Here is a 17,953-nt window from a genome sequence, read left to right as displayed (position 1 = left end):
GTCGTATCTAGTTTACTTACCTTCTTTGTTGACTTTTTAATAAAAAGTACATTATTCTCATTTTCGAATGTTTTCAAATTGGAGAAAAGATGAGAATGTCTCGTTTACCGAGAGGGCCATTTTTTTTTTTTTGCTTCACACTTCTCAAAGAAAGACCGCGAAAAGTGGAGGCTGTCGTGGTCTGAAGGTTTTTGGGTTATTTGATCGCTTTTACTCGATCGACGATCGAGCGCCAAGCCACGAGTCAGTGCTCGATCTCAATGCCGGAAGAGCGAGTTAGTAAAACGATCACTCGATCGTAAAACGATCAGGCGGGTTGTGAGCTTGAGACGATCTTGACACGTGAGACGAGCTTGAGACGATCAGGATTCGAGCGAGCGGAGGGGTAACGAGTGTTTCGAATCATTTCAAATTCAAACGATCACAGTTTGCCATCCGATACCAATCGCCAATGTTTGCACACGGTAGTCTGTGGTTCTTCCACAGCCCTCACTCCTTGTCAGATGTTAGTGTGTCTGAGTGGCAGTGGCAGGGAAATTCGTATAGGTGTATCACGCGTGTGTGACAAGACTTCATTAAACCTACTAAAGTTTGACTATCACACACACACACATCACACACACAACACACACACACACACACACACTAAGGCTATTTCTATGACACACACGCATCCCTCTATCAATGAACACTCCTACAGTAGTGCGGCTATGTGGTCTAGTCATGACGTAACTATAGCTAGTACTCTAGTCGACCATGGGTCTCGTGCATTATAATGGTCTAGTGGTATGACACCCGCTTTGGGATCGGAAAGTCCTGGGTTCGAGCCTCGCGCTCGGTGCATAGTTGAGTCTTTGGACAAGGCTCTTTACTCACATTCTCTCACCGTACTCAGGTGTAAAATGAGTACCTGGCCGTTAACAGCGTTGTCTTTGTCTGAAAAATTGTAATATCGCCTAACAGGCGGCATGTCCCGTCCTACATATTAAATGTTGCTGTTGACCGGGGACCCCTTTACAAAGCGCTTTGATCACATTTAGTGGATATTGTAAAGCTCAATTTTTTAAAGTAAAACATTAGCTTTGAATATGGAATGTTTCAATTTTAGATGCCTGTGTATTCTTTGTTAGTTCCCATCATCATCATCATCATCATCATCATCATCATCATCATCATCATCATCATCATCATCATCATCAGGGGCAGCGGTACGGTCTTTGGTTGGCACCCGAAAGGTACCGAGTTCGATCACCCGCCGCTGAGTGGTCTTGAGCAAGTCACCTTGCCCTAACTAAATTTGCGGCGCTGCACTGCGGCTATCGCTTGGGTTATTCCAGTCTTCCCTTAGAATAGACCCGAAAGACGAATCTCCCCTATGGGATGAATAAAGGGAATTATGTTTAATTTATTTATCATCACCATCATATCAGCGGGATCATCATCATCACCACCACCACCACCACCACCCTAATAATAATGGATAAAATAAATATCAACACATTTCAATGTAATAATTAATCTAAAATCAATCAGTGCTCCTAAAAGACCCTTTGATTTCTTTGTCTAATTCGTTCCATACTTTTGGAGTCCCGACAAAGAAAGATTTTCAGCTAACTATAGTTTATATATGGGAATATTAATCAGTCGTTTATATTGGAATCGGAGTTGTCTAGCAGGTGTATTAGTTCAAAGCGCATTTCCAAGGATTTACCATGCTCAATGAACTTCACAATATTTAATTTGATTTATTCCTCCGGCACGCCATATCGACCATACATCCATTTCGTACAGTAGGTACCGATCGCTGTTTGGAGTCTTTTTGTATTAAAGCTCTTTACAATACCCGTCATTGCTTATAAGATAAGAATACATTCACACCTGAGTCAAGTGCCTGACACACGGACTTAACGTCTGGATCACAATTTTCAACAATCACTGTCACTCATCCGGCCATTGACAAGGCTTGATTTTGTGACAAGAGACACCGTACCACTGAGCGACCGAACAAATAATCACCATCTGCGCCATCGTCATCATCATCATCATCATCATTATCATCATCCTCATCACAGCCGTAACAGCCAGCAAAACCACAATCATCATCTTCGGGTCCGGTCTCTCCGTGTGGGGGGTGGGGGTGGAACCTGCTAAAGTATTTCATTTTTTAAACAGAAACACGATAATCATCATCATCATCATCATCATCATCGTCATCCATTGTCGTCGGCATCGTTATCATCGTGTCCGGGCAATCCGTGTGTGTCTGGGTGTGGAACCTGCTAAATATTATTATTATCTACCTACCTAATAAAAACACACCATTCTTGTTCATTTATTTTTCAAATAATGAAATGAAAGGCACGACCTTTCCCGCACACACAAGAGGCGATGACGACCAGTGACAAATTATGGGAGCTGGGGGCGGCCGACAACTTTTGGCGCGACATAAATATGAAATGTTAAGGTGACAGCGGGATGATGGTGGTGGGAGGGGGGGGGGGGTCTCAACCCTTCACCATCAACAACTGTTTGATGGCGTGTGTGTGTGTGTGTGTGTGTGTGTGTGTGTGTGTGTGTGTGTGTGTATGTGTGTGTGATGCGACGAACGATCATAATCAAGGCTGCCAGACAGCCAGATTTCTTCTTGCCCAAGTAGTCAAATAGACCCCAAATAGCCAAACACCACAAGCATTCTGACTCCCTTGAAAAACTCATTTGTTTTGATTAACAAAACATTCGACTACAGTTGGATAAACTTATCTTTTCATTTTTTTAAAATAAAAGATTAAAAAAAAAATGAATAATAATAGAAAAGCGTTTCTTAGTAACCAATTTTGAACTTGGCCATCTGGCAGCCCCCATCATAACCAGCTGCAGTCAAGCCAACCACAGACATAAGAGAGGGAGGGGTATGTGAAGTTTCCTGTGGCAAACGAGTTGCTCGTGTTTTGTTTTTTTTTCAAACGAATCACTGCTCGATGACGTCACTGACTCGAAACCCGCCCGAAACCGACTCGATTTTAGAGGACTCGATCGAAAACCCGCTCGATTTGATCGTTTCAAACTCGACCCAGCACTACTGGTATGGTAGTAACCTCCGATAGAGATCTGTGTCCTAGTGTTGGGTTATTTGATCGCTTTTACCCGATCGACGATCGAGTCAGCGTCAACGAGTCAGTGTCCGATCTCAATGCCGGAAGAGCGAGTCAGTAAAACGATCGAGTCACTAAAACGATCAGGCGGGTTGTGAGCTTGAGACGAGCTTGAGACGATCTTGACACGTGAGACGAGCTTGAGACGATCAGGATCCGAGCGAGCGGAGGGGTAACGAGTGTTTCGAATCATTTCAAATTCAAACGATCACAGTTTGCCATCCGATACCAATCGCCAACGTTTGCACACGGTAGTCTGTGGTTCTTCCACAGCCCTCACTCCTTGTCAGATGTTAGTGTGTCTGGGTGGCAGTGGCAGAGAAATTCGTATAGGTGTATCACGCGTGTGTGACAAGTCTTCATTAAACCTACTCAAGTTTGACTATCACACACACACACACACACACACACACACACACACACACACACACACTAAGGCTATTTCTATGACACACACGCATCCATCTATCAATGAATACTCCTACAGTAGTGCGGCTATGTGGTCTAGTCATGACGTACCTATAGAACTCTAGTCGGCCATGGGTCTAGTGCATTATAATGGTCTAGTGGTATGACACCCGCGTTCGGATCGGAAAGTCCTGGGTTCGAGCCTCGCGCTCGGTGCATAGTTGAGTCTTTGGACAAGGCTCTTTACTCACATTCTCTCACCGTACTCAGGTGTAAAATGAGTACCTGGCCGTTAACAGCGTTGTCTTTGTCTGAAAAATTGTAATATCGCCTAACAGGCGGCATGTCCCGTCCTACATATTAAATGTTGCTGTTGACCAGGGACCCCTTTACAAAGCGCTTTGATCACATTTAGAGGATATTGTAAAGCTCAATTTTTAAGAGTAAAACATTAGCTTTGAATATGGAATGTTTCAATTTTAGATGCCTGTGTATTCTTTGTTAGTTCCCATCATCATCATCATCATCATCATCATCATCATCATCATCAGGGGCAGCGGTACGGTCTTTGGTTGGCACCCGAAAGGTACCGAGTACGATCACCCGCCGCTGAGTGGTCTTGAGCAAGTCACCTTGCCCTAACTAAATTTGCGGCGCTGCACTGCGGCTGTCGCTTGGGTTATTCCAGTCTTCCCTTAGAATAGACCCGAAAGACGAATCTCCCCTATGGGATGAATAAAGGGAATTATGTTTAATTTATTTATCATCACCATCATATCAGCGGGATCATCATCATCACCACCACCACCACCACCACCACCCTAATAATAAGGAATAAAATAAATATCAACACATTCCAATGTAAAAATCAATCTAAAATCAATCAGTGCTCCTAAAAGACCCCTTTGATTTCTTTGTCTAATTCGTTCCATACTTTTGGAGTCCCGACAAAGAAAGATTTTCAGCTAACTATAGTTTATATATGGGAACATTAATCAGTCGTTTATATTGGAATCGGAGTTGTCTAGGTGTATTAGTTCAAAGCGCATTTCCAAGGGTTTACCATGCTCAATGAATTTCACAATATTTAATTTAATTTATTCCTCCGGCACACCATATCGACCATACATCCATTTCGTACAGTAGGTACCGATCGCTGTTTGGAGTCTTTTTGTATTAAAGCTCTTTACAATACCCGTCATTGCTTATAAGATAAGAATACATTCACACCTGAGTCAAGTGCCTTACACACGGACTTAACGTCTGGATCACAATTTTCAACAATCACTGTCACTCATTCGGCCATTGACAAGGCTTGATTTTGTGACAAGAGACACCGTACCACTGAGCGACCGAACAAATAATCCCCATCTGCGCCATCGTCATCATCATCATTATCATCATCCTCATCACAGCCGTAACAGCCAGCAATACACAATCATCATCTTCGGGTCCGGTCTATCCGTGTGGGGGTGGGGGTGGAACCTGCTAAAGTATTTCATTTTTTTAAAACAGAAACACGATAATCATCATCATCATCATCGTCATCCATTGTCGTCGGCATCGTTATCATCGTGTCCGGGCAATCCGTGGGTGTCTGGGTGTGGAACCTGCTAAATATTATTATTATCTACCTACCTAATAAAAAACACACCATTCTTGTTCATTTATTTTTCAAATAATGAAATGAAAGGCACGACCTTTTCCCGCACACACAAGAGGCGATGACGACCAGTGACAAATTATGGGAGGTGGGGGCGGCCGACAACTTTTGGTGCGACATAAATATGAAATGTTAAGGTGACAGCGGGATGATGGTGGTGTGGGAGGGGGTGGGGGGGGGGGGGGGCTCAACCCTTCACCATCAACAACTGATGGCGTGTGTGTGTGTGTATGTGTGTGTGTGTGATGCGACGACGATCATAATCAAGGCTGCCAGACAGCCAGATTTCTTCTTGCCCAAGTAGTCAAATTGACCCCAAATAGCCAAAGACCACAAGCATTCTGACTCCCTTGAAAAACTCATTGGTTTTGATTAACAAAACAATCGACTACAGTTGGATAAACTTATCTTTTCATTTTTTTTAAATAAAAGATTTTTTTAAAAAATGAATAATAATAGAAAAGCGTTTCTTAGTAACCAATTTTGAACTTGGCCATCTGGCAGCTCCCATCATAACCAGCTGCAGTCAAGCCAGCCACAGACATAAGAGAGGGAGGGGTATGTGAAGTTTCCTGTGGCAAACGAGATGCTCGTATTTTTTTTTTTCAAACGAATCACTGCTCGATGACGTCACTGACTCGAAACCCGCCCGAAACCGACTCGATTTTAGAGGACTCGATCGAAAACCCGCTCGATTTGATCGTTTCAAACTCGACCCAGCACTATTGAAAGCTCACAAATGCAACTTTAAACGCATAAGAGTGCTGGGAGTAGGTAGCTACAAATAGGTAAATGAGCGGTGGTTTGCAACTTTAAACACATAAGAGTTCTGGGAGTACAAATAGTGAAAAGCGGTAGTTTTCGCTATTTGTAGTGGTAGTACAAATAACCACTTCGTTATGTATTACGGGGTGCATGGTGATTCTCAATCTATCAAAAATACACACACATTGATTTCAGTACGAAGTATCAAGTTTAAGTACTAACTTTTGAAATTATCTAATTTAAATTAGATTATTTCGGACCTGGTAATACAGCATATAACTTGAAAAAACAGGCTGGTATTTGCCCACCCTGTGAAGCAAAGACCGTACCGCTGAGCCACGCTTCCCCGCTGTTAACATCTTAAGATAATCAAGTCTTAATAATCTTCGACCTATCCAAGTTCACGTATATAATGCAAGCTATCCCGTACGATCATCCCTTTCTTCAAAAGTTTAAAAAGAAGCAGACTAGCTGTGACTGTTAACCCCTTCTCCTCTCTATCTTGTCAAAATGTGAACCCGAGACTTCATTGTACGGCAGATCTGGTGTCAGTGTCGCGAATACAAATAGTAATTTAAATTCATGTAGGTGGTAATGCTTTGAAAGTGTAACGATTATATATATATATATATATATATATATATATATATATATATATATATATATATATATATATATATATATATATATATATATATATACAGTAAATAAAATGAACAAATAAAACCAGAACAAACACTACTCTACCGCAAAGTTCTTTCCACAAAATCTGGCAGTTCCAGCTACCCAATTACTCGTTGGGTCTAATAAATGAAATTATCATTATGAAGCGGGGGATGAGTCTGTATTGTACATATGTTTGTGAGAGGGAGAGTGTACGCGCGTTCGCGTGAGAGGGAGACCAAGGGGGGGGGGGGCTGGTTCATTCCTTTATTCTAGAACGTTCCTTGTTGACCATAGCAAAATAGAGACAATAAGGACACTGTTGTTGCTGGTCCATTGCAATATCCAATCAATGAAGGGTGCGGCAAATGGATCGATCACGTATCGACACGATTACTACTGACCACCCGCTTTCTCTGACCATGACCTTATCCAAACAGACCGTTAAGCCCTTACACGGTCATAAGTCATAAGTGACCATGAGGGCAGATATTAGGAGGAGGTGGGAGGATGAGGAGGGGGAGGGATTTCGTTTCCTTCTACATTCCAACCCCTGGGACGGCGGCGTGCCTCTGCGGTATGGTCTTTGCTTTGTACCCAAAAGGTACCGAGTTCGATCACACGCTCTGCTGTGTGGCCTTACTCTCTCGAGTTCACCCTCACTGTAAATTAAACAAATTTGTTCTATTTTTCATGCATATGAACTCGAGAGAGTTTTAAGCATGTTACCTCGCCCTAGTTCAATTTGCGGATCTGCACTGCGACTGACGCTTGGGTTATTCCCGTCTTTTTTTCGGACCAGACCCTAAAAGACAATTTTTCCATTAAAGATGAACGAAAGGAATCTTTTTTATTATTATTATTATTATTATTATTATTATTATTATTATTATTATTATTATTATTATTATTATTATTATTATTATTATTATTATTATTATTATTAATTTAGAAAATGAATAAACTGGTTATATTAAGTGAATTCTGGGTGGTCAACACCATGTGGAAATTGTTTGTCTTTTGGGTTCTGGATAGCTCAGTCGGTTTTCCGTGGTTTTACGACCCCTCTCTCTCTCTCTCTCTCTCTCTCTCTCTCTCTCTCTCTCTCTCTCTCTCTCTCTCTCTCTCTCTCTCTCTCTCTCTCTCTCTCTCTCTCTCTCTCTCTCTCTCTCTCTCTCTCTCTCTCTCTCTCTCTCTCTCTCTCGGGCAGGTGGATGGTGTCAAGGTATCGTGTCAATTGGATCCTGAGTTTGGCTCTGACCCTGTGACTTTTTATTCTGTTTTCATCTGGCACTTCTCCATACCCTATTTTTCTCATCAAATACTATGTGAGTAACCTTGAACGTTTATAGATAGTTTGCGCTTGGCTAAGGAGCTCACAACATTGCCATCCGGAAGTATAACAGACCAACAGACAAAACTTTGTGTAATCTGACCGTTTATAGTCCGGTTAATACAGTTTAGTGAAAATTACTCATAAACGCGGATGGCAAAAAGCAATAACAAAGACCTGAGTGACGTCAACTTCACACTATCTATACTTTCGTATGGCAATATTGTGAGCTTCTTAGCCAAACGCATACTATCTATAGTGTGACAATAAAGCGGACAAGCTCGAATCACCATTCGGACAAAGCTAAAATTGGGTACGTCTCACTCCATAATTTATTCACCAAGGTCCATCTACCATTCAGACCTGCCTAGTACTACGAAGCAATCGTAGAATCACGAATTTTTGACTACAGCTGAAGAACGTCATGTGCGTCTTTGACCATAAATCATTAAAAAGGAAGATTGCCTACAAGATATCCTTTATTTAGGACTTTTGAGAATTAAAAAATTTGGCTGAAGGCAAAATAATAATTTGTAAAACCATTTCTAGTGACTTTTCCTTTTTGCCCCGGAAACTACGAATTTCTGAAATTTTAAATAGGAGGTCTGAGAATGGGAGTACAACGATGGCTACGTTAGAGTTGGAGAATGGAGGAGCCAGTTGGGCTCCGAAGATTAACCAGTTAACTGTCGTACTCTGTGGAAAAACTAGTATTTAAAAATTAGGCCAGAAAACCCCCACCTTGGCAAAAACTCTCAAACCTGGGCAATCGCGAGGTCTCTGGTTTAAGATTTTTAGTTATTGTTGTTGTTGTTGTTTGCAAGATAAGTGTCATTTGAATCGACGATATTTGACGGACGAGTTTTCTCGCCAAATTTTAAAACACGTTGTTGACCGGTTAGAAGACACAGATCTGCCAACCCTCCCGCTTTGATTGGGGAATTCCCATTAACATCTCTACCATATAATAGATGAAAATGGGAATTCCTGATCTGGTTGCCCTGTTCCCTAACTCTTGATTACAGGTAGCTTTTTCCGAAAAGAACATCACAGTTTATTTGTTTGTTTGATTTTTTTTTTCTTTAAAGGAGTGTAAACATGATAAATGAGAATTGAAAAAAAAAAAAAAAAATATGGTATTATAGTTTAATCACCATAATTTGATAATATAATACTGTATTATTGTGGTAATATAGCCAACAGTATATTATGGTGCTTCGTCTCCGAGTATTCATTTGACTTGGATCTGCTGGTAATAGCAACAGGATGACATCATCTTATAAGAAAAGCATACTAAAGTGACCACCCCCCCCCCCCCCCCCAAAAAAAAAAAATCTAAAAAATATACTCTACAAAATAGACTAAGTTACTATTTTTGTTTTATTTGCCCGTTGGATTTTTTATTAGTTGTCAGTGTGGCAGGCTCACGTTTTATTAATCTAAAATTTCCTATTTGGCATTTTGAGAAGTTACTAGGTCTGAGTAATAGTAATGGCTTGAAGCAATGAGGGCAAGGCTGTTATACTCTGGGGAAAAAAAAACATTTTAAAAAATTGGCCAGAAAACTCGTCCTTCAAACATCGATCGATTAAATGACTCTCATCTTGGGAAAAACTCTCAAACCCGGGACTTCGCCGAAGTCCCGGGTTTGAGAGTTTTTCCCAAGATGAGAGTCATTTAAATCGATCGATGTTTGAAGGACGAGTTTTCTGGCCAAATTTTTAAACATGCAGTTTTCCAGAGTACGGCAGCAATAAGGGCAGTGAACTGTGCATGTGTAGTAAATTTATATTATACACGGGGCCAGAGCTCGGAAATTATATAATCCCTTATACTGCGTGAAACAAAGTAAGGCATTTTAGTCCACGACCAGCGTATTCATGAAAATAGTAGAGTACCTAAAGGTGAATGGAAATTTACCTCGAGACTGGTTGTTGTTATAACTAAATACACAACGTTGTGAGGGTGATTTTTATCTCTCGTTAAGATGTCTAGGGGGCATGTTAAAAAAAAAAAAAAGAAGAAAAAAAAAAAAAGAAAAAGAAGTCATTATTATTATGCTGCCTAACGTTATAGATAGGCAAACGATTGTTCTGCTGTAGTCTGGAAAAAAAACATATTTTAACATTTGGCCAGAAAACTCGTCCTTTAAATATCGATCGATTTAAATTAAATAACCCTTATCTAGGCAAAACCTATCAAACCCGGGACTTTGCGAAGTCCCAGGTTTGATAGTTTGTATTTTTTTTTCTTTTTGCCAAGATGAGGGTTATTTAAATCGATCGATACTCGAAGGAGGACTTTTCTGTCCAAATTATAAAATATGGATTTATCCAGAGTACGGCAGCAGCTTCTTATGGTTCACACTATTATGTTATGACGATCGACCCAATCAGCAAAGTCCGGTCCGCACTCGTGCACCGTCGCGAACCCGCCTGGTAGCATCGTCACAACACACCTTTCGACTAGATGCTCTGCCGTTTCGGGCCCTCGCCCACAGCGTGGACATAAAGGACAGGAAGTTAGACCCCACTGATGTAACGCACCGGCCGTTAGGCAGCCCCTCGACCGAAGCCGATTCGCAGCTACCCAGTGTCTCCTCTTGCTGGTATCAAAGCCTGGCAACTTCTCACCCAGCTTAGAGGAGTGTACGGCAGTGTTGACGTTTCAACTTATTTGATAGGTCTTACAACACAACATGTTAGAATTATTGTTGCAATGGAAATACTCTCAAACCAAAGCAAAAATAGCATTCTCCATTACAACAATGTTAAAAGAAGACCTGCAAATATGTTTATGTCGACGTGCCCTTATTTGCAGGTCTGATTACCCAATTCCTTATGGGCTCATTGTTGTAATTGAAATCTAAAAAAAAATGACGTAAAATATTGTCCATTACAACAATGTTAAACTAGGCCCATAACAAGGGTTAGGAATTCAGACCTGCATATAGGTACACGTCGATCGTATTACATCGTTGACCTTGTTTACATTACATTGAGCTCTATATAGCGCAATATCCATTAAATGTGCTCAAAGCGCTTTACAAGGGATCCCTAGTCAACAGCAACATTCAACATGTGGGACGGGACATGACGCATGTTAGGCGATATTACAATTTTTCGGACAAAGACAACGCTGTTAACGGCCAGGTACTCATTTTACATCTGAGTATGGTGAGAGAATGTGAGTAAAGAGCCTTTTCCAAGGACTCAACTATGCGCCCAGGACCTTCCGATCCGAAAGCGAGTGTCATACCACTAGACCGCATATTATTATCTTGCGTCTTTTGTTTTTTTTCCAAACATGATGATTCATTTGTTCCGGCTATTTCACAGTTAGCGAAAAAAATGAAAATCACTATTATTATATTTTTCAAAAACAATTGATATTTTTCTAAATTACTTTTTGATTTGTCGATAATGCCGTTTCCATGGATATGGCTCGCAATGCATTTGTCCAACATGCACTTACTTGCAGATCCGATAACCCAATGTATTATGGGCTCATTGTTGTAATAGAAATCTCAAAAAAATGGCGTAAAATATTATTAATTAATGTGTTAAACTAAGCCTATAGGTAATCGTGTTCGGATGTCAGACCAGCATACATGTATGTACGCGTCGCCTTTGTCCGTAGTGTAAAAAAAAATGGTCATCAATTCATGACTCAATGTGTTTTGGAAAATGGCAATTAACTCCTTACCGGATTTTTCCCCGTATTTTCAAAAAAAAAAAAAAAAAAAAAAAAATGGCAGGCTTACCCAGCAGAGAAATGGATTTTTTAAACTCAAACAATCTCTCTACAAAACAATTTTATGTTCTTATTAATTAAACAAAGAGCATTGTAATTTGCAAAATAAATCTGAATAAGAACAAATTTTAATGTATATTGTGACGTAACAAATGTGACGATTTTGCTGTAGATGATAAGGAGAGGGTTAAAGCATTTGCTTTATTAATTGCTTTTAACCTTTTTGTTGTATCAGTTCCTTTAGTGGCTCTTAGTCAGATATTTAGCACATTAATTGCAACGTTTTTGCTAATAATCAATTATTGATGTACTCTGGAAAAGTGTTTTAAAAAAGGCCAGAAATCTCGTCCTTCAAACATCGACCGATTTATATTAACCTCATACTGGCAAATAAAAATAATCTCAAACCTGAGATCTCGCGAGGTCTTCTTTAGTTCAAGGTTTGAGTTTTTGCCAAGATGAGGGTCATTTAAATCCATCGGTATTTATTGAAGGACGAGTTTTCTGGCCAAATGTTTAAATACGTGTCTTCCCAAATAAATACCGTACCGACAGTTGAGCGGTTAATATAATATTATTTCCTCATAACTATGCAGTAGAACAGCTTTGCAATCCGTTAAAAAGTTCAGGCGCTATTGGTATTTAACAGCAAAGGAAAAATTCTCTTTTGCTTATGTCGCGAACGGTGTAAAATCATGTTATGATAAGCAAGAATCACAAAGTACACAAATAATTTGTCTTATGATATTAATTAGTTTGAAATTTTCTTTATGTACCTCTTTCGTTGCAGTAAAATAAAAACACCTAGCGTGCTTTGATTTTTTGAATTCTTCCAACCATGACTCCAAATTATAAATCGCTGACATAGGTTAAAACTATATAGTACCCAGTAGCTTAGAAGGATACCATCCCTGTTTTCCATATCACAATTGATTTGTCATGCTTCGTGGATGTGTAGGGCTGACACGTTGTATTGATACAGTCCACTCCGGATAATCGCAACTCGGTTAATTGCAACATTTCCCACCAAACGAAATTAATTCTATATAAAAGTCACTGGTTAATCACAACAAATTTTCGCCCTCAAAGAGTGGTTAATTCAAGAAATCAATCAAATAAAATATCATGTTTAAATTTCATCATGGAAGAAATCGTGATAAGTTGAAAAAGCGAGAGTGAGTGGTAGTGGTATCTTATGTTACAGTAGTGTGTCACCATTCTATTAGAGACAAAAGATGGCGGGCTTTGCAGTATGGGTTTGTGATGTCATCTGTGGCCATGAAATAAGAGGGGAGGGGGTGGGTATAGATAGTTCGAAGATGACGCCACTCAGGTCTTTGTTATTGTTTTTTTGCCATCCGCGTTTATGAGTAATGCTCACTGAACTGTATTAACCCGACTATAAACGACACAGAAGGTAACTGCTTCTAATGGTGCTCACACTACCATGTTATAATGCCTACCCTGGATGCAAACTCATTACCGCACTCGTGCACAGGTGCAAACCCACCTGGAAACTTCGTCACAATGCACCGTTCAACTCGATGCTCTGCGGTTTTGGGCTCTTGACCACAAGAAGAAGGAGAAGGAGGCGGAGGAGGAGGAGGAGGAGGAGAAGAAACAAAAAAACATGAACAACAATTGACATTAACAAACAAAAAAGAGGAATGCAATAGTTTAATTGTAAAGGAATTTTAATTATGAAGTTAAGCGTTACCGATCACACTCGATGTAGGGACATCCAAAGATGACGAAACAATTGTAAAATTAAATTGCACCATAAAAAAAAAATCTGATATATGCATATTCCCAAGAAATAAAATGCATTATAAAGATTTGAAAATTTCATCACAGTGAGTAAATCAACCATTTATTTGATTACAGGGCACAGACAACTAGGACAAATTAACTGATACAAGAAATCAACGAGAGAGAGATAGAGAGAGAGAGAGAGAGAGAGAGAGAGAGAGAGAGAGAGAGAGAGAGAGAGAGAGAGAGAGAGAGAGAGAGAGAGAGAGAGAGAGAGAGAGAGAGAGAGAGAGAGAGAGAGAGAGAGACATTGTGTAAAATATGCAATGTCACATGAACTGACAAATTATAAATTTTAACACAGTGTTGTTTAAAAAAATGTTTTCACATAAAATTAAAGTAAACAAAAAAGTTATTTCCAGAACAAAGTCCATGATGATGTCTATTAAATTGAATCTGGTGTGGTTTGTTTTCGTTTCTGGAATGTGATTTATTCATGATTTGGATTTTGGTATCAGATTTATTTAACAGCATTTTAAACACCACTTTTGGAGTTACAATAATACATTATCATCTTTTAACCAGTTAATTGCCGCACTCTGGAAAATCTCGTATTTAAAAATTTGGCTAGAAAACTCATCCTCCAAAATCGACTGCTTTCAATGAACCCCATCTTGGCAAAAACTCTCAAATCTGGAACTTCGCAAAGTCCCAGTTTTGAGAGATTTTGCCAAGATGTGGGTCATTTAAATCGATCGATTTTTGAAGGACGAGTTTTCTAGCCAAAACTTTAAAAATACAAGTCTTTCCAGAGTACAACAGTTAACTAGTTGATTAACTGAAACAATATCAATATTCAATATGATAACAAATACCATTTAAGAGATTGTGGATTCATTTTAAAACGTCAATCTTTCTTTTATCAAATAATGAATACTATGCTCATAATGTATATCTTAGTAAATTACTTATATTTATTATATAGAGATATGTTTTGGTACCTTTCTAATAGACTCTCTAAAACTTTGTGATATGAGGACCTCTCTCAAATTATGCAAACATACTTTAATAAAGGGGAGTCGGGAAAAAACCCCCCAACAAAGTGCAATGATTATGAGAGTAAATATATTAATTAGTGTAATCAATAAATAAAATAATTAATTATATCATAAGATCTCTGGAGTGAAAACAAAAGATAATATTTTCATAAATTCTATTAAATAAACAACACACTTATTACCAAGGGAATGATTCTACACTCCCTTCCGACATCACTTTCCCCTGCCATCTTCAGTTTTAACAGTTCCGTCTTTGTTAAGGAAAACCAATTTGGGAATACCAGACACTTTGTGTGCACTTTGCAGTTTCTCCTGTAAAGAATGAAAAATCAGAGAAAATAAATTTGCATGTAAAAATTTTTAAAAACCTGAGCTTTTATATAGCGCAATATCAACCAAATGTGCCAAAAGTACTTTACAAAAGGTCACTAGCTAACAGCGACATTTAACACGAAAGATGAGACATGACACCTGTTAGGCGATATTTCTGATAGAAACAACTCAGTATACACCTGGGTTTGGTGAGAAAGTGTGAGTAAAGAGCCCTTTCCAAAGACTCAACCATGTGCCGCTCAGAGTGGAGCTCGAACCCTTGATCTTCCAGTCCGAAGGCGAGTATGATACCACTAGACCACACAGTCGCACACATAATATCATCCCATTTCTCTGGGATAACCCGGAAACGTGGCACCCACCATGATTGGGGTCACCTAAACAGCATTGATTTTATTGGTTCGTAAACAAGTCCTCTCATTGGACGGTTATCAAAACTTATTTGCTCACTGACTGGCAGTCAGATGCAACACTCTAATTGGTCACTAGCATTCAGTCACCGATTGGTAAACCAGTGAGCATTGTCCTTTGCTGTAATGGCCTAAAACACATAGATTTCACTGACTGGTAAGCAATATTTTTGATTGGATACGACATTTTAAAAAGTTAAAGTGATACTAAGCCGTTAGAAGCTGTTGACTGTAAAAAAGTTATAAACAAAAATGATAAAAGAACAAAATACCAAACATGGAATGTTTCGGGCATCAAAACCATTCTTCAGCCATATAAAAAAAAACAAAAAAAAAACAATGAAAACATAAACACGTTACTTAAAAACCAGATCAACTGCAGATAAAAATTTAGCACAAAACTTATTTAAGTAAGGCCAAAGTAATAAATAACAATGTGAAATTGAATGCAAGCTTCAATTTAATTACAAAAACAGATCAAATGAACGTTTCCGGTTTCCCCTATATCAACAAAACAGGAATCATGCATGTTATTTCTTGGAGTTTCGAGCAGCAACATTTACATAAGGCCAAAGCAGGAGACAGAATTTTGCAATGTTTGTTACCCAGACCAGACCCTGCTCCAATTATTTTTTTTCCCAATAAACTCTCAATAGTTTACAAAACTTAGTGTTCCAATCTATGACTTACTTTGATGTCACTTGCATCAAAGGGAATGGCACACCAGGGCATCTCATTGAAGTAATCCTTGAACGATGCTTCATCTCTGTCATGGCTGACAAAAATAATTTCTAGCTTTTTGCCATTTGCGTTCACAGCGTTGTAAAATTCGGCAAGTTTTGGGGTAAATCTTCTGCAAGGGGGGCACCAATGGGCAGAGAAATAGATGCCTGTAAAAAAAAAAAATTAGTTAAAGTTAAAGCATTATTTTATTATCATTCCTTTAATGACATTCAAAACAGCTTTGTAACTTTACCTGTAAAGTCTTATAAGATAGTTGTCCTTCAGAACCATTAGGCATTAGGCCCTTGGCGCCTTAATTTGGTTTATCCTGGTTTTTATACCATGAAATGGACAATAGCAATTGCTTGCTATCCTTTGGAAAAGATGCTAGTCTTTCGCAAACTACTTTCCACCAGATTGGACATAGGGGTCAGGAAAAAAATCTTGACATCACCCAGGATCGATCTCAGTCCCTTTGTGTGTGAAGCGAGTGCTCTACCAACTGAGCTATCGGGACCCCCATGATAATTTATGTGTAACTTGAAAATAAAACCGAAATTTAGATCTTAGTTAATCAAATTGTGCAACCAATAATGACAATAGAAATAGAAACAATAGTACAAATATTTCTAAGAAGCAAAGACTGCAGGGATGCCAACCCTTGCCCATGAAAATGTGTACAATGGAGATTCAAAATGAGTAAGATTTTGAGAAAAATTTGTACAATTCTGCAAAAACTATAATTAACTTAAAATTTTGATGATGGACAATTAAACCCTCAGCTTTATTCAATCAAAACTCACCTATAAGCTCTACATCTTTCACTGCATTGGCAACGTCAACATCACCATTCTTGGAGACCAATTTAGAACCAAAACAATCCATTGTTAAATGTTAGATTTCTGGGGAAAAATATGATAACTAAAAGTTAACATTACACTTTCTGCAGATGACGCAGACATCGAAAACAAAGAAGTATTATCTAAAATAAAACTTGAGCTTTTATATAGCGCAATATCCACCTAATGTTCTCAAGGGCTTTACAAGGGGCCTCTAACAAACAGCAACATTTAACATAATATAGAATGAGACATGATGCCTGTTAGAAGATAATAAAAAATTTTTCCAACAGAGAAAATGCTGTTAACGGCCAGGTACTCATTTTACACCTGAGTACGGTTAGAGAATATGAGTTGAGAGTCTTTTCCAAGGACTCAACTATGCACCAAAGAGGCTCGAACTCAGGACCTTCCAATCCGAAAGTGAGTGTCATACCACTAGACCACATAGCCACATAAGAGGGAAAGTTGTTGACAATTGGACACAAATGAGAGATGCCCAATGTTTTTAGAATAGTCATGGGACCAGATACTGAAAACTACCAAAAGCAACGTAGCGTCTTGAATTTTTCCCTTTGTTCTCCTTCCCCCCATTCGGTTCATGGGACCAGAGACTGAAAACTACCAAAAGCAAAGTAGCGTCTTGAATTTTTCCCTTTGTTCTCCTGCCCCCCATTTGGTTCATGGGACCAGAGACTGAAAACTACCAAAAGCAATGTAGCGTCTTGAATTTTTCCCTTACTTGTCCTGAAGGAATTGCATTGCTACACCTTACAGTCAGCATCAGGCATCTTTTCCATTTGTGTTCAAATTGTGAGTGATGTTCTGGATCCGTTGGGCTAACTGTTTTGGGTGACAGGCAAGTACTTAAAACAGCTATGGTCTCAGGAAATATAAGTTTATAAAGGCAGTTGTGCAGACCTCTTCTTCCTGCTAACTCAACATCCTCTCAATGCCGCGTTGTATGCCACGGTGGTGTGTGCTTCCACGAGTGAATCAGTTATGAATAATATCCACTATTTTGCCCAGAATATTCACAATCAAGCCACCAATCTACGGGGTGTGGATGCTCAAACATTTAGACTGCATACTTTTCTATACTTA

General features: G+C 39.2%; 1 protein-coding gene across 1 annotated transcript; it reads right to left on the bottom strand.

The window, feature by feature from the left end:
* Window positions 1-13,413: 13,413 nt before the first annotated feature.
* LOC144968087 (uncharacterized) lies at window positions 13,414-16,954 on the bottom strand. The gene is made up of 3 exons (XM_078906075.1): window positions 16,814-16,954; window positions 15,978-16,177; window positions 13,414-14,856 (listed from the first exon to the last, which is right to left on the bottom strand). Exons 1-3 carry the CDS (start codon window positions 16,893-16,895, stop codon window positions 14,758-14,760), a joined length of 381 nt encoding a protein of 126 aa, XP_078762201.1. The 5' UTR covers window positions 16,896-16,954; the 3' UTR covers window positions 13,414-14,757.
* Window positions 16,955-17,953: the final 999 nt, after the last annotated feature.

The sequence above is a fragment of the Berghia stephanieae genome, chromosome 3, assembly GCF_034508935.2.
Source record: "Berghia stephanieae isolate SIO BIC M18660-M18661 chromosome 3, UCSD_Bste_1.3, whole genome shotgun sequence".
Lineage (NCBI taxonomy): Eukaryota > Metazoa > Mollusca > Gastropoda > Nudibranchia > Aeolidiidae > Berghia > Berghia stephanieae.
This window is presented reverse-complemented; position numbering and strand designations above follow the sequence as displayed.

Bases quoted from the DNA above. Each gene is read 5' to 3' on its own strand.
- LOC144968087 (XM_078906075.1), bottom strand. From the start codon at position 16,895: ATGGATTGTTTTGGTTCTAAATTGGTCTCCAAGAATGGTGATGTTGAC. The intron at 16,178-16,813 runs GTGAGTTTTGAT...TTTTTTTTACAG, and splicing joins GAAAGATGTAGAGCTTATAG to GCATCTATTTCTCTGCCCAT. The intron at 14,857-15,977 runs GTAAGTCATAGA...CATTCTTTACAG, and splicing joins TTGATGCAAGTGACATCAAA to GAGAAACTGCAAAGTGCACA.